Below are 15,906 nucleotides of genomic sequence, written 5' to 3'. Positions count from 1 at the left end.
ATCTTTTTCCCTGCTTTTTTTCTCTCTCTCTCTTGCGCTTTCTCAAGTTCCCTCTCTTTCCCTCTACCACCTCCCCCTCCATCCCTCTCTCCCTCTCCTCTCTCTGACCAAGGGACTCAGTGAAGCGAGCTGAGAGGGGATAGCTTTGACCTGGCCACGAGGAGAAGTTGACTAATATGGTCAAAATCAAGCCCAGACACTTAAGTGGGGTTGGGAGGAATAACCCCTCTTCTCTTCTCTTCTCTTCTCTTCTCTTCTCTTCTCTTCTCTTCTCTTCTCTTCTCTTCTCTTCTCTTCTCTGCTGTCCCATTTCCTTCCCCTCTCTTCCCTTCTCCTCAACACTCAACACACTGAGGCCCAGCGAGGTCAATGTAAATAGAGTAGGACATGGGGATCTGCAGGATTGGACAGGGCACATACACACACATACACAAGCCATTTCACACACTGACTTGGAGGCTCTCTAGTGACGAACCAGCCCCACTCTAATTTACTTATCACGATGTTAGATTTCAAATCTCTACTGGGAAACCAGCCAGATATGGACTGAAACGTCTGATTCCATGCGGAAAATCAAATACCTTGATTAGATTAAATGTTACTTGAATGATCCATGTGGGCAAATAGGGTGAGGTTAATCAGCCAATTGTAGAGGATCAACACTTTGACCAAAAAAGACTTTACAAGCTGAGAGGCCACCATCTTATACCAGTAATATAACTTTATTTGCAAAAACTGATATCTCCAATTGTATTCATGTCTATAAACTATGCCTAAACCATGCGATATTATTTTTTCAAGAAGGACATTTGTCTGTTTTTGCAAATGAACTTTTCTATTACATATTTTACTTTCGCTTTCTGCATGGCAGTATCCCCTGATTGACAAACAGTTGACTAAGCATAGCGACAGGGAAACGCACAGCCTAGCGGCGAACTCTTCCCTGAAGATTTACCACAAAGAAAGGAAGAGGGAACCTTCCTCTGACAGCACGCCGGGCGGATGGTTACAGACATCAATTGAACGAAAACAAAAAGTCCCCTCGACAAAAACAACAGAGTCCAGCCCTTGTGTTTAGATAACCAAAATGTCAAGCTGCTCTGGCACTGGGAGAGAGTGGCGGGCAACTTCCTCAGGCCGTGGTACTCTGGAGGAGTCAGGGCTTAGATTGAAATAACATGGGCTGGGTGACAATGAGTGTGTGTGAGTGTGTGGGCACGCATGTGTGCTCATGTGTATTGGTGGGGAACATGGGGGCATGTGCATGTGGGTGGATGTTTGTATGTGTCTGCTTATGAGTGTGTGCCTGTGCCCACTTGTGTGTGTCTATTTGTGACACAACACACAATGCAGAGGGACCACACATTCCCTTTGGTATGTGGGATTTCCAGGTTGAAAATAGGCCCCACCGTGGGAGGAACACACAGCCACAGAGGAGGGGGAGAGGGAAGACAAGAGGAAGAGGGGAGAAGACAAAAAGGAAGAGAAGAAGAGTCAAAGGGGAATATTAAAGTCTTATGGAGTGAAATGCGGATTACAGCAAACTAAGTGCAGTTGCAGCGTCTAAGGCTAATCATAACACTTTAAAGGTCCACTAAAAAGCTATTATCCTATAACAACCTGTGTATATCAGGGTTCTGCTTACAGTGTGACCCACTAACTTTGATGTCCATACTGCTACTATATAACAAAAAACAAGTATGCTGCATTAAAATGATCTATCCTACTGACAATGTGTGGGAAAGTTCCTGTGGTTTATTAACAGTTGGAGGTGTTAGTAGTACGGCAGATGGAGAGCAGCCAAGTCTGTTAAATTGCCACTACCTCTTGGATTACAGAGCACCAGTGAAAAGTTAATGCAAACATTTCACAAGGGTCCTGAACTGGAGCAGCTCTGGAAGGAAATAAGAAATAGCTTTTCGTCTCTTGAGATGAAGGTTTCTGAAAACATGTGACTACTGTTGTCCTGCAGGAACATGAAACACCATATATTAACCACAAATTAATAAATGCAGCAACAGGAAGACAGATTCAGGCGGCAAGGGAATAGTTGTAATCCACAATGAGGATCATGCAATGCAAAAATGTCCATTTTAACAGCTTTAATTTTGTATTGAATAAAAAAATCAAGAGATAAGAAAGAAAAAAGAAAGAAAAGGAAAAACTAAGCCACAATATTGAAGATGGGCCACTTTTGCAGTGAATGCCACTTCATCCCATAGATGAGCTTTACTACCCAAGCCAAATTGTGACAACTGGTTTTATTTAGAGCCACAGATCTCTCAGATCTGACATTTCATGGATGACAGAAGTCTGTACAAGCTGCTCTTTTAAAGGTATGCTTTCTTGGAAAATATCCTATCAGCTTTACAAGGCATAACACAAAACGTCAGCGGGCATAGCAGGGCTGTGTATCAGCTCACTGTGAGTCACCTGTTGCGCCAGGCTGTTCTCGGCTCTCCACAGGGCTGTGCGTAACGTGTCGAGGAAGAAAAAAGTTCTCTGCCTGCCCCATGACAGCTACAGGCTACAGCTTTGGTTAAAACACAGCGACTAATAACACTTCCAGTGGTCTTTTCCTCCTCGGTGATCGCATGTCAAAGCGCATGCAAAGTTGTGTTAAAGATGGGGATATGCGTAAAGGCGAACTCACCTACTGTCCCCGGCTCCAGTAGCACGGCTACGAAAAGGATAGATAGAGTTCCTCGTAAGAGTAAAGAAAGCCGCTGTCGCTCCATGTTTTCGCTCACTCCGTCCACCGAGTCACATTCAGATCAAAGCGACAACTGGCAGAGGAAACGGAGAAAAAGTCCGGTGGAGTTTGGTGTGTCAGCCCTCCGCTGTGCGCTCCTCTCCGCAACTGGAGAGTCACTGCTGAACCATTCCGTGGCCATGCACTCACTACACACACACACACACACACACACACACACACACACACACACACACACACACACACACACACACTGAACAGGAAATCATACGAGGGGAGGCAGGACTCTCTCTCTCTCTCTCTCTCTCTCTCTCTCTCTCTCTCTCTCTCTTGAGTCACTCGGCCAAATGCTGGGAATCGTAACGGTAAATAACTGTATAGCTTTACATAAACTCAAGTTTGTGAAACTGCCTGCCAGCTCACTGGAATGTTGTAAGCTTTTTCGCAGACTTTCATGAAGTGTGGAGTTAGAGAGCAGCCTGCAGCAGAATGCAGAGAAAAAATGTGTTTGACTTTCAACCACAAACAGGCAAATATATTTGTGACAAAAGATGTTTGTATATATTAATGATCACCAAAGTAACGGGAAGGTGGTGAATTCCCAATGTACAAAATCAAACAAGACTCTGAATGAATCTCATCTATATTCAGAATAGTCAAATAGACAGTACATTTACATATTTGGAAACATATGTCTGATCATATTCTATTTCTGAAGTATTTTTCCATTTAAATGATGTTCCATTTCATCGTGATTTGAATGTCATTCATTTAAATTGGCCAATTAGTTCACTGTTTTATCTTAAAACAAGCTTTTTAAGATCAGTTACAGGATTTTTTTTTGTGTGTTTGTCAGTCTCATTCCCCGCCCTTACCAGTAATGTTATCAATTCTCTCATTTTGAGTCAGACTGGCACGAGTAGCAGTTTGCTAAGCTGAGTATGCGTGTAAGTAGAGAAACCTCAGTGGACTTGAGAAGATAAGTAGAGCCTGTCTGCGGGGTCATATCAGGCAGGCTGGGACATGCCCCTCTCTACCCAGCCTTGGAACTGAGCCACGGGCTCATTCGAGTCTCACAGTCCCTGTCGACCCCCCACCCCCTCAACAATCCTCCAGGGTCTGTAGCTCCTCAAACTGCAAGCTGGGACCCACTGGCTTGTGGATGTGTTTTTGATTCCTACACGACAGCAGCAGTACTTGATTATCAGGACTCTCCTTATCAGTAGTCTCCAGCAGCAACAGGCCCAATTTTGGGTTACAGCTCGGGGCTTAAAGGGACAGTTCACGCCACAATGAAAAATAGTGTCTCACTTACCACTAGTGCAGTTTCTCCATCCAGATAGTGTCCATGTGATTTTGGGAGGTTTCCAGTCTGCTGTGGTCTTTCCTGTCTCCTGGCACCCTGATACAGAGGGGCTGGATGGGTATTCTTCCATGGAGCTGAAAAACGTACATGTGGAAAATTCAACAGCATCTGGATGGATGGATGGAACAGCATCTGGCAGGACAGACTGCACTAGGGATAAGGGGGAAATATCTTCTTTTTTCCTTTGTATTTTGAGTGAATAGTTCCTTTAAACAACCAGGGTGGGGAGTGAATGTAGTCTCTCTGTGTTTCCAGAGTGAAGTATGGCAACCATATAAACAGTGGCACATGTATATACAATGCATACGTGCTTTGTTGGAAGTCAGCTCAGGGTGTTAACATGACCCGGGCGAACTTGCAGATCATATGAAATAAACACAACATGAGTTTTAGTCCTTCCAAAAATCCCACCCAGGAAAAAGAGAAACTCAAAAATCAAAATGCTATCATAGTGGAAATGTAATTTTGATATGCTAAAGGTTAGGATATTATAGTGATGGATGCTGCAACTTTATATCAAGGCTGTTATCAGTCAGGGAATGTGAAGCCCTTGGACAGTTTATCCTCTCGTTCCTTAATTTCTAACTCTTACACAACCGGGGTCAGCCAGGGACACCGCTGACAAACTGGGGTCATGGGGATTATGGGATGCATTCAAGGTCCAAAGTGATGCTTGATTCCCAAGAGTTCTTGCACTTGATTATAGTGATGGATGCGTGTGTGTGGGTGTGTGTGCTGTCAGCTCTAGCACCCCGTGGCCTATTTCTAATAAACACATTGAATCTGTTTCTGCAGCGGACCTGCTAAACACCTGCTGACTGACTTCATTAGTTCTCAGCAGGATTCATGTTTTTTAATAACTGTCATTCGGTCAGATTTTTATGTTTGTCGTGTTCCTGTTTTCTCCAGCATCACGGTTAAACGCGCTCCGAACAATTGTGTGAGTTTTCAGCGAGCAGAGGCTCCTTGCCAAGGGAGTTTCCAAATAATGGAAACTTGGATGCAGAGGAGACTGTGCACCAGACTTTTAGCTGTCATGTTGGCTTAGTGAGCTATTAAAAGAATAATTCATTTCTATTCATGTGGTGGTCATTGCCTTTCTTTGGCCCCAAGGGTAGTTTAAAGGAATACACAGAGTTTTAGGAGACTGGCCTGTTGGTCAACTTAAAGTAATGAGAACATAAACAGCAAAATGATTCATGATTCATTCTTCAGCATTCGGTATATTGACTGATAGTAGACAACTAGTGTTAGTATTAAAAAGCTGAATGTGTTTTTGGCTTATGGTTTATTGCCTGCAGTTACAGAGGTATGAAATAATTTTCACTCTACCGCTTATCTCACACACACACACACACACACACAAAGAAAACTGTTTTTTCTTACCATGACTTTTATTGTCTCATTTGAGTCAGTTTAAGAAGACAAAAAGCTTGACGTGTTGATTTAAGGTCCTTTAATCTTTTAAAATCTCCCTAATTTTTTTTTTTGTTCTCTTATGCTTAAATCTCACCTTGTCAGTGACCTTTTAGCACTATTGCCCACGAAGCCATGACACCTTTGGTTTGTACGGTAATGAAGTGGCTTGACTAGTGGGCCACTAAAGACGATACTGCGCCGTGCACAAAGTTTCCTTGGTTACTCATTTTGCAAGCTGTAATGTTCAGTTAAATCCCAACAGTATATATATTTTTTTCATTTCATTATCACAGAGTGTGACTTTGACCTTTCATTGATTTGTTTCTGTTTTTGAAGGCATTAAAGTAGGCCCAGAGGATTGCAACTACAGAGGTGACTCATGTTCCTGAACGAGGCGGTGCACACTCACCCCGATGAGGCTGAGTGAGCTGTGTTATGGGCTGGATCTCGCCATTTAGCCCCGTGTTACTTGTTAACTGCTCTGTTCAGCAGGGGTCAGTCTGCAGAGCCCTGGTAAACTGGGCTGATGTGGATTCGATACAGCTGTTAGCGGATGTGTTTAAGTCCCAAATATGTTTTACAAATGTTTTTTTTAATTTTTTTTTTTTTTTTTTTTTTTTAATTTCACTGTCAAATTAACTCCCAACACAGGTTTCCAACATGGATTTACATCTTGACATGCAATGCAAAAGTGATGGATGCTTCCTGTGTGTGTGTGTGTGTGTGTGTGTGTGTATGTGTGCAGATATCAGGCAGTTATGTAATGCCGCTGGAAGGGCTTGCCAAAAGAGCTTTCAGAAACAGAGTAATCAGCGAACTGCATTATTTATTCCAACTGTCAACACTTGTGGAGGCTAAAACACTGCCAGTCGGCGCTCACTGGACGGGACAGCACGGATTTCGAATCGTTTACTGCCTGACTGCATTAGCTATTGATGAGGGCTCATCGTTTCTGTCATTTCGGGCCTTCCACTCCTCTCATGGTCATGTTTTCGGAGTGCCTTGAGGGTGACATCATGACAGGATGGTGTCTCTTTAACGGCTGAGGAATCTGCTGGCCAAAATGATTTCCCAATAAAGGGAGAGTAATGGAAACTTGCAGAGTTTAATGCACCGGACTTGGAGCTGCCATATTAAATTAGTCAGCTATTCGTTTTTTATGCTGATTTGTAGGCGAGTGTTATTGACTGTAGCTGCTCATTGTTAAGCCTGCTTGTTTTAGTTGTTAATGTTTAAGGCTATGCGTGTGAAATATTAACCAGTGTTCATGTGATGGTGCACGAGCAGCCGCACACCGAGCCACAGGACATCATGTTAGCTCTTTTCACTTCTGCTTCATTTACATAGTTTAGGTTTCTTTTTAAGCACATGACTCTCAAAATGCACATACACAAAGATAATTAACTGACTAAGTAACCTTCGTTTAACATACAGCTTCAATGTATTATTTGTAGTGCGCACATTTAGCCGACTTCCTTTTCTCGATTTTGCCGCATTACTTCTCATTGACTGAAGTCATTTAATTTTCATGAAGTTAATTCAGTTTTCTCTGAGCTGCCAGTTCCTGGGGCTTGCTGCTTTCTTTGACAGCTGTGTTTTCTGATATCGCTGTTCCTTTATTTTTCATTCGGTAGCGTCATACTTACATGTTTTGTGGTTATTGTAGTTTGTTTAAAGGATAATGTCTTAGTTTGTCTCGCCATGTGTCTAAATCAGCCACTATATATATATATATATATATATATATATGTTTCCCCTGTGGCTCAGTTTGTGCTGTCCAGCTCTCTTCTGTTAGTGCCACAGTTTAGTTCTGGTTCAGGATTATTGCCACAAGCATTTTTGTTACTCTTCTGTGTTTTTTTATAAATAAAATAGAAAAAAAAAAAAAAAAACCTCAAACGTTTCATTTATCTGAATCAATGTGATAGGCCCGCATGTTAACATTTAATTTAATTTTATTTTATTTTATTCTAAGCTGAAGAGTGACATAGTGAGTAAAAATACTGTGTGAACCTGTCTGATTGAAATTGTGCAGCACTTTAAAAACTTTATTTAGTTCACACATCGTGATGCAGCATACGGCTTACAGGAAATATTCACACAATACTTCAAAACAGTTACTGCTGTAAGTTGTGTGAATGCGTCATGCTTTTTTTCTTTTTTTCGATTTATCTAGAATAGAGCAGCTCCATCCATCATAGGCTAACAGGTTTCTAAGGGGAAATAATCTTTTTTTCCCCCACTGGCTTCAACATATCGGCGTTCTTTATTTTCGCTTTCTGCAGCTTCTCAAAAAAATTTGTTGAGACCTGAAGAGGCTAGATGTAAGACAAAAGAGAAATGGTTCTTTGAGGGGTGTGCTGACAGCATCAGGTGTGAGTTTGTTTCACAGGTCACAGAGTCAGTGACTGAGATATTTGATCAGCAGCCAGAGACGAGCCCACAGGAGACTGAGCACGATTGACAGGAAGCGAGCAGAGATCCATGACCGCATAATGTACTGTACGTGCCTCTGGGTGTGTGTGTGTGAGAGTGTGTGATGTATGAAGCCCAGCTTATAGGTCAGGGTTTTGCAAAATACTCAGCAACCCACACGCTCACACTCACTCATAAATACATACACAGAAACCGCAGGCAAACACAAAAACACACACAAACACACATCCTCGGTCATGAGCTCATGTCATCACAAAAACAAGCCCCGAGTGAGTCAGATCTCCCTTATTCTCTCTCTCTCTCTCTCTCCCTCTCTCCCAGTATGTCTCTCTCGCTCTCTCTCCCCCGAACAACACACTTGCATTCCTGTACGTTGTAATCAGCTTTCACCATGACAACATGCCCAACAAGCACTGACTTACTGACCCGTGTTTTCAGACAGAGCATGTTACCGGCTAATGTCGCTGCTCAGCTGCGCCCACAGTGCCGCTTGTTGATAAGGCGACACACATTAACTATCATGTTCATAGCAAATCACAGAATTATCAGTATTATTTTATTCACTGTGCCTAAGTACTTAGAGGGCCCGTGTACATGAGTGTGTGTGTGTGTGTGTGTCTACGTGTGTGTGTGTGTGTGTGTGTGTGTGTGTGTGTGTGTGTTTGAGCCAGCTCTTGGAAGTCCAGCAGACTCCAGCGTGGAATGCTGAGAACAGCTGTGGACATGACTGAAGGTATTTACATAGAACTTAAACCTCACACAGGAGACGGTATTGCAAACACACACACACACACACACACACACACACACACTGATAACACTTAGGACTACGCAAATATTTAAAAGACGTTCTTCGTACTTTCAAAACGGAGCAAACTATGCACGGCAATGCTTGCTTGTTTCTCTCTCCCTCCCTCTCTCTCTCTCTCTCTTTCTCTTTCTCTCTCCCACGTAACACTCTCTCTCACACACTATTTAACCCTAACCCTCTTGCAGTCATGTCCTCACATGCCATGATGTCATGAACTGTACAACAATATATCTTCCCACTACTGAGCAGGGGCGGAAAGCCATGGGTGTTTAGCATACTGCACCACAAAAAACCCAAACTGCCCCTCTTCATCTGCTACCTCCTACACTCATTTCCAAACAACACAAAGTCAGCATGGCCACATTCATTAGTGTATATCACCAGGCCGAACTTGGCAGCCTCAACAACTCTCTGCACTCCACAACAATGTTTCCACCAGCAGCTCCTGTACCGGGCCCATTAGTCTTTTAAATGAACATGCACACACATGTTATTGTGTCACTACACACCCTGAGGTGATTAGCACAACACATGGTGTTACGGAAATGGGCCTGCACATAAACCTCAGCCTAAACACACACACACACACACGCACATACACACACATTCACACAGCTTATTGAGCACAGGTGTGTTGAAATGTGTGCAGAGTGCTGTGCTGCTCTTACGGCCCACCTGTCATCTTGTGGATTGAGAGAAAGCTGATGCTCCTGCATGCAGCTCAGGGTCGACATGTTCATTAAGTGCAGGCTGATGCTTGGGGTGGATGAAGAGGGGGAAATGTGATTAAATAGATGAATGCATGGCTGGTGTATCATTAGATGCTTTGAATAAACGATATATGGCTAACAACTTCCCCATCTTAACATCATTAACAGTCTCTCTCTCCCTTCTGGTTAACTGAGAAAATGTGTAAGCATGTCATTTTATGTAAGAAAGCACAGAGGAAGCTCATTATCTTCCAACAATGGACATTTATTAGTTTCAGATGATATTCGCAACTGTTGCTTGTTTTTTCCTGCCATTTTCCCAGTATTTCCCACCCTGTCTATTGTTCCTGATGCCGTTTGGAGTCAATAATGGAGTCATTCTCTGAAAGAATATAAAGATCATTCATTACACTTTGGTCCCAATGGAAGCTCAAGGCCCCTTCATCAAATCCTCACTCAGCACTTCTTAATGCTTTGGGAAGTCCCCTCCTCACCCCCCAACCAAGCCCTCATCCCCTGCCCGGCTGTACTGAGGAAGGACCATTGTTCAGGGGAAAGGCCTTTGCAAATCCATGAGAAATGACGTGTGCTAGTCAAAGCCATTCTGTTCTATTCTATTCTGTTGTCTATCCATCCACTGAACCATCCCAATTTTTAATGTTGATCTCTGGACTTATCACTACATCTTATGTGTTGTATCTGGGCAATATAGTGCATACATGGAACCATCTTTATCTTCTATCCAGTATTGATAGGACTTTCAAATACTTCCTCTTGGGGATGGAGCAACGGTGCACCGGCCATGGAAGCTGCATCTGTAAAGTTGCTGTAAAGACTCTATAAGCCAAGGTGACCGGAAATATTGACAAGTCCCTTATGGGAATATATGGAGCAGCCTGTCACTGTCACATGGGAGCAGTGATGCATCGTCTGGGAGCCGTGGTGATGGAGGAAGTGGAAACGAAGAGTGTATCGGGGTCAGCGCTATCTCAAAGACCACCCTGCCGCCCTGCAGCTCAGGTCCTTTGTCCTGTGCTTGGGAACGGTGGTGGATGAAGTCCAGAGGGGCAAATGCACACTGATAGATGATGTGTTGACGTGAGAAACCTGCATAGAGGAGTTTTGCTTTAAAAAAAAAAAAAAAAAAAAAAACATTCCTGAGTTGCACTATTGGTGTATTTTTCTGTATGTGTGCAAATACGTGCATTATGTATGCCTGCTGTAGACGGTGAGATGCATGAGCACGGAGAAAGACCATGATAATCCTAATATATGAATACCAGTAGCTGATATGATTCCAGCTTGAATACATAGTCTAAACTTTAGAGTTGGCTCTCTCTTCAGCCAAAGACAAACAACATTTCACTGCACTCCATACTCTGACCCAGCATGCTGGCAGTGTTTGTCAAAGGAAGAGAGTGTTTTTCTAAACAGCGAGCATCTTATGGAGGAGGAGAGGCCTGGTATGTCCGATGGAATGTCGCACACAGGAAGAGAATGACTGGGAGCCAGGAATAAGAGAAAATCTGAAGAAGAAGCAGAAGAACAAGAACAAGAAGGATGAAGGAGAATGGAGAATGAAGAATGGTGGAGAGCTGCAGGGAGTATAGCCCCAAGCAGTTTAAAGACTGTTTTTTGGGTTTTTTTTTTTTTTAAGTCTTATGTGCAGTTTTTTGATATTATGGAGCAATGTTGAACATGTGAAGCAGTTAAGAAATAGCTTGATTCGAAGATCAAAAGCAACCATGTGGCAAAAAGGCCCCATGATATTTGTCTGGGTTGGCGCTGCATGGTCTACATGCACTGCTCTCTGCAACTTTCCCCATCTATCGAGTAAGAGAGGAGACCGACCACAATTTGTGTGTTTACTTTGAATGCAAGGAGTTAACATCATAAACATCGTATAAATGAGTTGAGAGTCTGCAGGTTTTTCATTCCATCCAAACACTGCAGCCGCTCGTTTGACTGATCAATATGTCAACCGGAGATACCTGTGGCCTCCTGGTCGCCTGCGGTGCATGATAGGTGAGCACTAGTCTAAATAATGTTTGAAAGGCCTATTTGCCACGCCAAGAAAACAATCTGGGGGAAACCTCACTGACTGTGCGGTTAATACACCAGCTGTCTCTACAGAAACCCTGAATAGTAATCCAGGGATCATCGTGTCTTCCTCTCTCTCTTTTGAAGAGATCCTACGGGGATCAGAGATGGCTAGCAGTTACCACACAGTATGACCTTCTCTGTTGTGAGCACTGTGTGTATGAGTGTGTGTGTGTATGTGTGTGTATTCTTGTGTTTCTATAAATTAGAGGGAGGGCTACGAATAACCTTCAGTTCTCTTCAAAAGAAGGGAAAGCTGCCGATGCCTCATTTTGTGTGTGTGTGTGTGTGTGTGTGTGTGTGTGTGTGTAGAGTGAACAGACCGACCTGCAGCCCTCTTAATGAGCAGGGAAATCTCCTGATTACAGGCTGGCTAATGTTAGGGAGGGATGCTGCTGTGGTTTGGTTGTATGCGGAGCGGTAGCAGCGATACCATACATCAAATACTGTTGTACTGCCGGCTGGCTAGTAATTGGAAAGTGCAAACACAACCAAGGATGCAGTGGAAGGTATTTGCCACTGTTTTAGGCTTACATGAATCGGTATGGAGAAAATTCATAGCATAAATCACAATTAGTACGATCAAACTAGTGCAAGCTATGCAACAAAAGGGTCTTTTAATGGAACAAAGCATAAACCAACGACTTTGAGGAAATAATATTGATTCTTGTTTGTGTTGATGGTTGTTTGCTTTCTATGATAATTAAATTGAAGTCATAGTTTACCCACCTTTCCATTTAATGTGACACCACTGGATACAGCAGTACTATCCGCATCTGTGTCATTATGTGTGTGTGTGTGTGTGTGTGTGTGTGTACACATGGCTGTTTAAGTTGTAGTAGCAGCAACTTATTTTCAGTCTTCAATTTTCTGTTGTTTTTTTTTTTTTTTTGGCAATTTGATATGACAAAACACAACTGCAGTATTTAAATAAAAGAAAACTGTGAGGAAATCTTTTAAGCAACTTATTTTTCACGGCTACACTTTGAATCTAACAAGCAGTTCTTACTATTAATTCAGCACTGGTGCTAATTGGCTGGTAGTGCTGGTGGCCCCACCCTCCGCCCTTGCAGTAGCAATGACTGCTGCCTCACGACGTTGCTAAAGCAAGGATGGGCTCACGCAAATGTAAGACTAAATGATTGCTTGACTTTGATGAAGGCAAAACAAATGCAGCCAATTTTGATTGACTTGTTTTTCTGGTGACATCATTTCCCACTGAGAACCTTAAACAGCGAGATGTACCACCACCCTCTTTTTACGTCATTTAAATGACATCCCTGACTCCAAAATCCATGCCAAAACTAGGAAAATCCTGTTTTCTGAGATACTCGCCTGAAAGACCAGGTTAAGTGTCAGTTAAGTTTTATTTTTTTCTGTCTTGCTTGTAAGAAATCCTGGATGCTACAGCTCTCTGGTCCATGACAGCCACAACTGCCAGCATCGGCCAACATCTGTAACCAAATCGTGCTTAAATTGTAGATAACTGCAGGATTAGGATCCAAAATGAGTCATGGAAATGCCAAGCTTAAAGAGGCTTAGCAGTTGATCCAACCAGTTACAGTTAATCTGTAACTCTGCAGCGCTGCTTTGCAACATTAACCCTATTACACCGCATGTTTGTGCCTGAAGCATAAATACTCCCAGTAGTCTTTGCATCTCACTGCTGTCAACGCTGTGACTCCCATGTAAAACAAGTTGAACAGTAAAACTCTCCCACCACACAGCTCAAACCATTCCAATATTTCCAGCAACACTTGCCAACACTGTGATGTTCACCCAGCCTTTAAGCAACAGGCGGGGAGTCGCAGTGATCATAACTATGGGAGAAGGACGGGATGGGACCGATTTCGCTTTTGATCTAATACAAACTAATACAAGTGGTCGTCTGCCAATATTGATACAAACACTTTTAAAAGTCCTCTTGTATGCACGAAAGGAGAAAATCTTTGCATTTCTGCAAAAGCAATGGCAAAATTCATACATCACACACATTCATACACCTTTGAATTAGTATCAAATAAACTATCTTTTTTTCTGTTCAGTAACAGTGAATTTAAAACACATTATTTGCATTAAGACACTGAGCAAATCCTTATTCCTTAGTCCAAACTCCAAACAATGTTTCACCTCTCTCTGCCATACTACCTGTGTTCCCTCACCTCAGTTATAGTGTGAGACGTAGTTCCTATGCTTGACAGCTCTTCCTTTTTTCAGTATCAGATGCACATTCAGTCTCATAGTAAATTACTGGTCGAAGACAACACTTCAAAAAGCTTGATATTTTTATGTGAGGATCGAATTTTCAAAAGGAAACTTGAGGATTGGAAGTATTGAGCGGCCTGTTCCAAAATAACACCCTCTTCTTTTTCAGGTACCCAGGCTTTCCTGTGCACAGAGCAAACAAACAGGTCGTTCTTACAACATGTCTGCTGTACCGTTCAAATCAACCGACTGTAGCAGATTGATCAGAGCAGTGAACATTTTTATTTGAATGACTGCCATTGTAAAGAGCTGCGCCTGTTGTAGCGGGCTAACATCCATATAAACCTCTATATAGAGTGACTTGCAACAAGTTGCGGCCCTTGCTGACACGCGTTGTCACCATAGGAATTGGCAACAATCACCATTTTCTATTGAGCTCGTCTCATGACCACGGCACACAGTTCAATGTCCGTTCTGCTGCCCTTAAATTTCTATGGACAGGAGAGGCAGGACTTGCGAAAAAGGTCCAATTCACAATGTGGTTATGTGATGTACATTTTAGGCAGTGGAACCACAGATATTATTTTAAACCCCAGTCTGACCCTTGATCCAGTTGTGTCATCCCAGTAAACCCTGCAGCCCTGTGACCCTGTTTTGTCATCACTGTTACTGTCCATTAGCCCCTAATGATTAATAGGAGCTTGTGTCAGGCTGTCCCTCTAGCATATGTGGGAGGCCAGGATTAATCTGAGTATGGGAACAAATAACAGCTGATAAGAGTGGGAGGAGTAGTATGTGCACTGTTTGTGCGTGCGTGCATATGTGTGTTTGTATGTGTGTGTGTGTTGGTGTGTGTGAGCCCGTGTGTCCGCAAAGAAGGCGAGCATTTGTTCTTGCAGGAGTTGCTCGGCCCCCACAAGAATGGAATGTGCCTACATGCACAGCACTGCACATACCATCACCTCTCTCTCTCTCTCTCTCTCTCTCTCACACACACACACACACACACACACACCCTCTTTAACGTTTTGAACAGTGCAGAAGCATTGCGTAAAGATCTCAGTGAGCTTTGCATTTCACAGGTTCCAGTTATCAGTAAATCATTTTTTTTTTTTTTGACAGCCACAAAATGAGCATTTGTATTTCAAAATCGTTTTGGCTTGAAAAACATCCCACCAATTGCCAAGGGAAATGATGACACAAGTGAATCATTTTTTTTAAACCAGAAAAATAACTGCCACTAATATAAAATAAAACAATTTCTATCTTGTTCTTATTGCCGAAATATTCCAAACAAAGAGCTGTCCTTCAGAAAGGAGAATAGCCTTTTGACATAATCTCTTTCCAATTCTTCCTGCGTTTCCTTTTTCTACCTCATCACTTATCTTGGTTTTCCTGGCACGGATGCAGGAAAGACAGACGTCAGCAGTACAGTACGAGGCGTTGTTGGGAAAAGCTCTCTGGATGGAGACACATTAGACTATTCAGGGCCAAAGACCACATCAGTTATAACAGAGAGAGAGAGAGAGAGAAAGAGAGAGAGAGAGGGCTGTATTCTGTATTTTGCATGCAAAGTGAAAGACCATTATCATTAGGTCAAATGCATTTTAATCTCTGTGAAACTGCATGCTTGTCAAAACAATTTTTTCTATCAGTTCAAAGCAGAGGTGGAGAAAGGGTGGAGGTGGACATGGAAGGAGAAAGGGAGAGGGAACTGATGAGTAGAATAAGGATGATGACTGAAGAAGAGAGGAAAGGAAAGGAAAGGAAAGGAAAGAAAAGGAAAGGAAAGATTGCAATATCACAAAAGTCATCTTGAATTACAACCCTAACTCCCTCTGTCATTTTTGGCAGCTGTGTGCATGCGTCCCTCCTATTTTACTGTAACCCTCCCTACCTCTGTTGGCAGCTGTGAGCTGTTTGACTCCCTGTAACCACCACCTCCTCCTCCTCCTCCTCCTCCTCCTCCTCCTCCTCCCAGTCGACGACTGTGTGACTGTGTGTCTGTGGTGTGCCTCAGAAGTCAGATGTCAGGACTGGGCTCTGCTTTTAGAGGTTTGGCCTTTCACCTCCACTGTTTCGGAGTCCTGTGACTGTGAGTCCTGATGGGAGGGATCCACATGGCAAGATTTTGAACTGGCTGCTT

At 42.9% G+C, this 15,906-nt stretch overlaps 1 protein-coding gene across 1 annotated transcript in view; it reads right to left on the bottom strand.

The window, feature by feature from the left end:
* The window catches only part of LOC115374405 (TGF-beta receptor type-2-like), a 30,200-nt gene extending 27,312 nt beyond the window's left edge, over positions 1-2,888 (bottom strand). The window contains exon 1 of the mRNA XM_030073279.1: positions 2,654-2,888. Coding sequence (XP_029929139.1) covers positions 2,654-2,738 — 85 coding nt within the window. The 5' untranslated portion in view covers positions 2,739-2,888. The remainder of the gene's footprint in view (positions 1-2,653) is intronic.
* Between the last annotated feature and the right edge of the window lie 13,018 nt (positions 2,889-15,906).

The sequence above is a fragment of the Myripristis murdjan genome, chromosome 16 (genome assembly GCF_902150065.1).
Source record: "Myripristis murdjan chromosome 16, fMyrMur1.1, whole genome shotgun sequence".
In the NCBI taxonomy this organism is placed as follows: Eukaryota; Metazoa; Chordata; class Actinopteri; order Holocentriformes; family Holocentridae; genus Myripristis; species Myripristis murdjan.
This window is presented reverse-complemented; position numbering and strand designations above follow the sequence as displayed.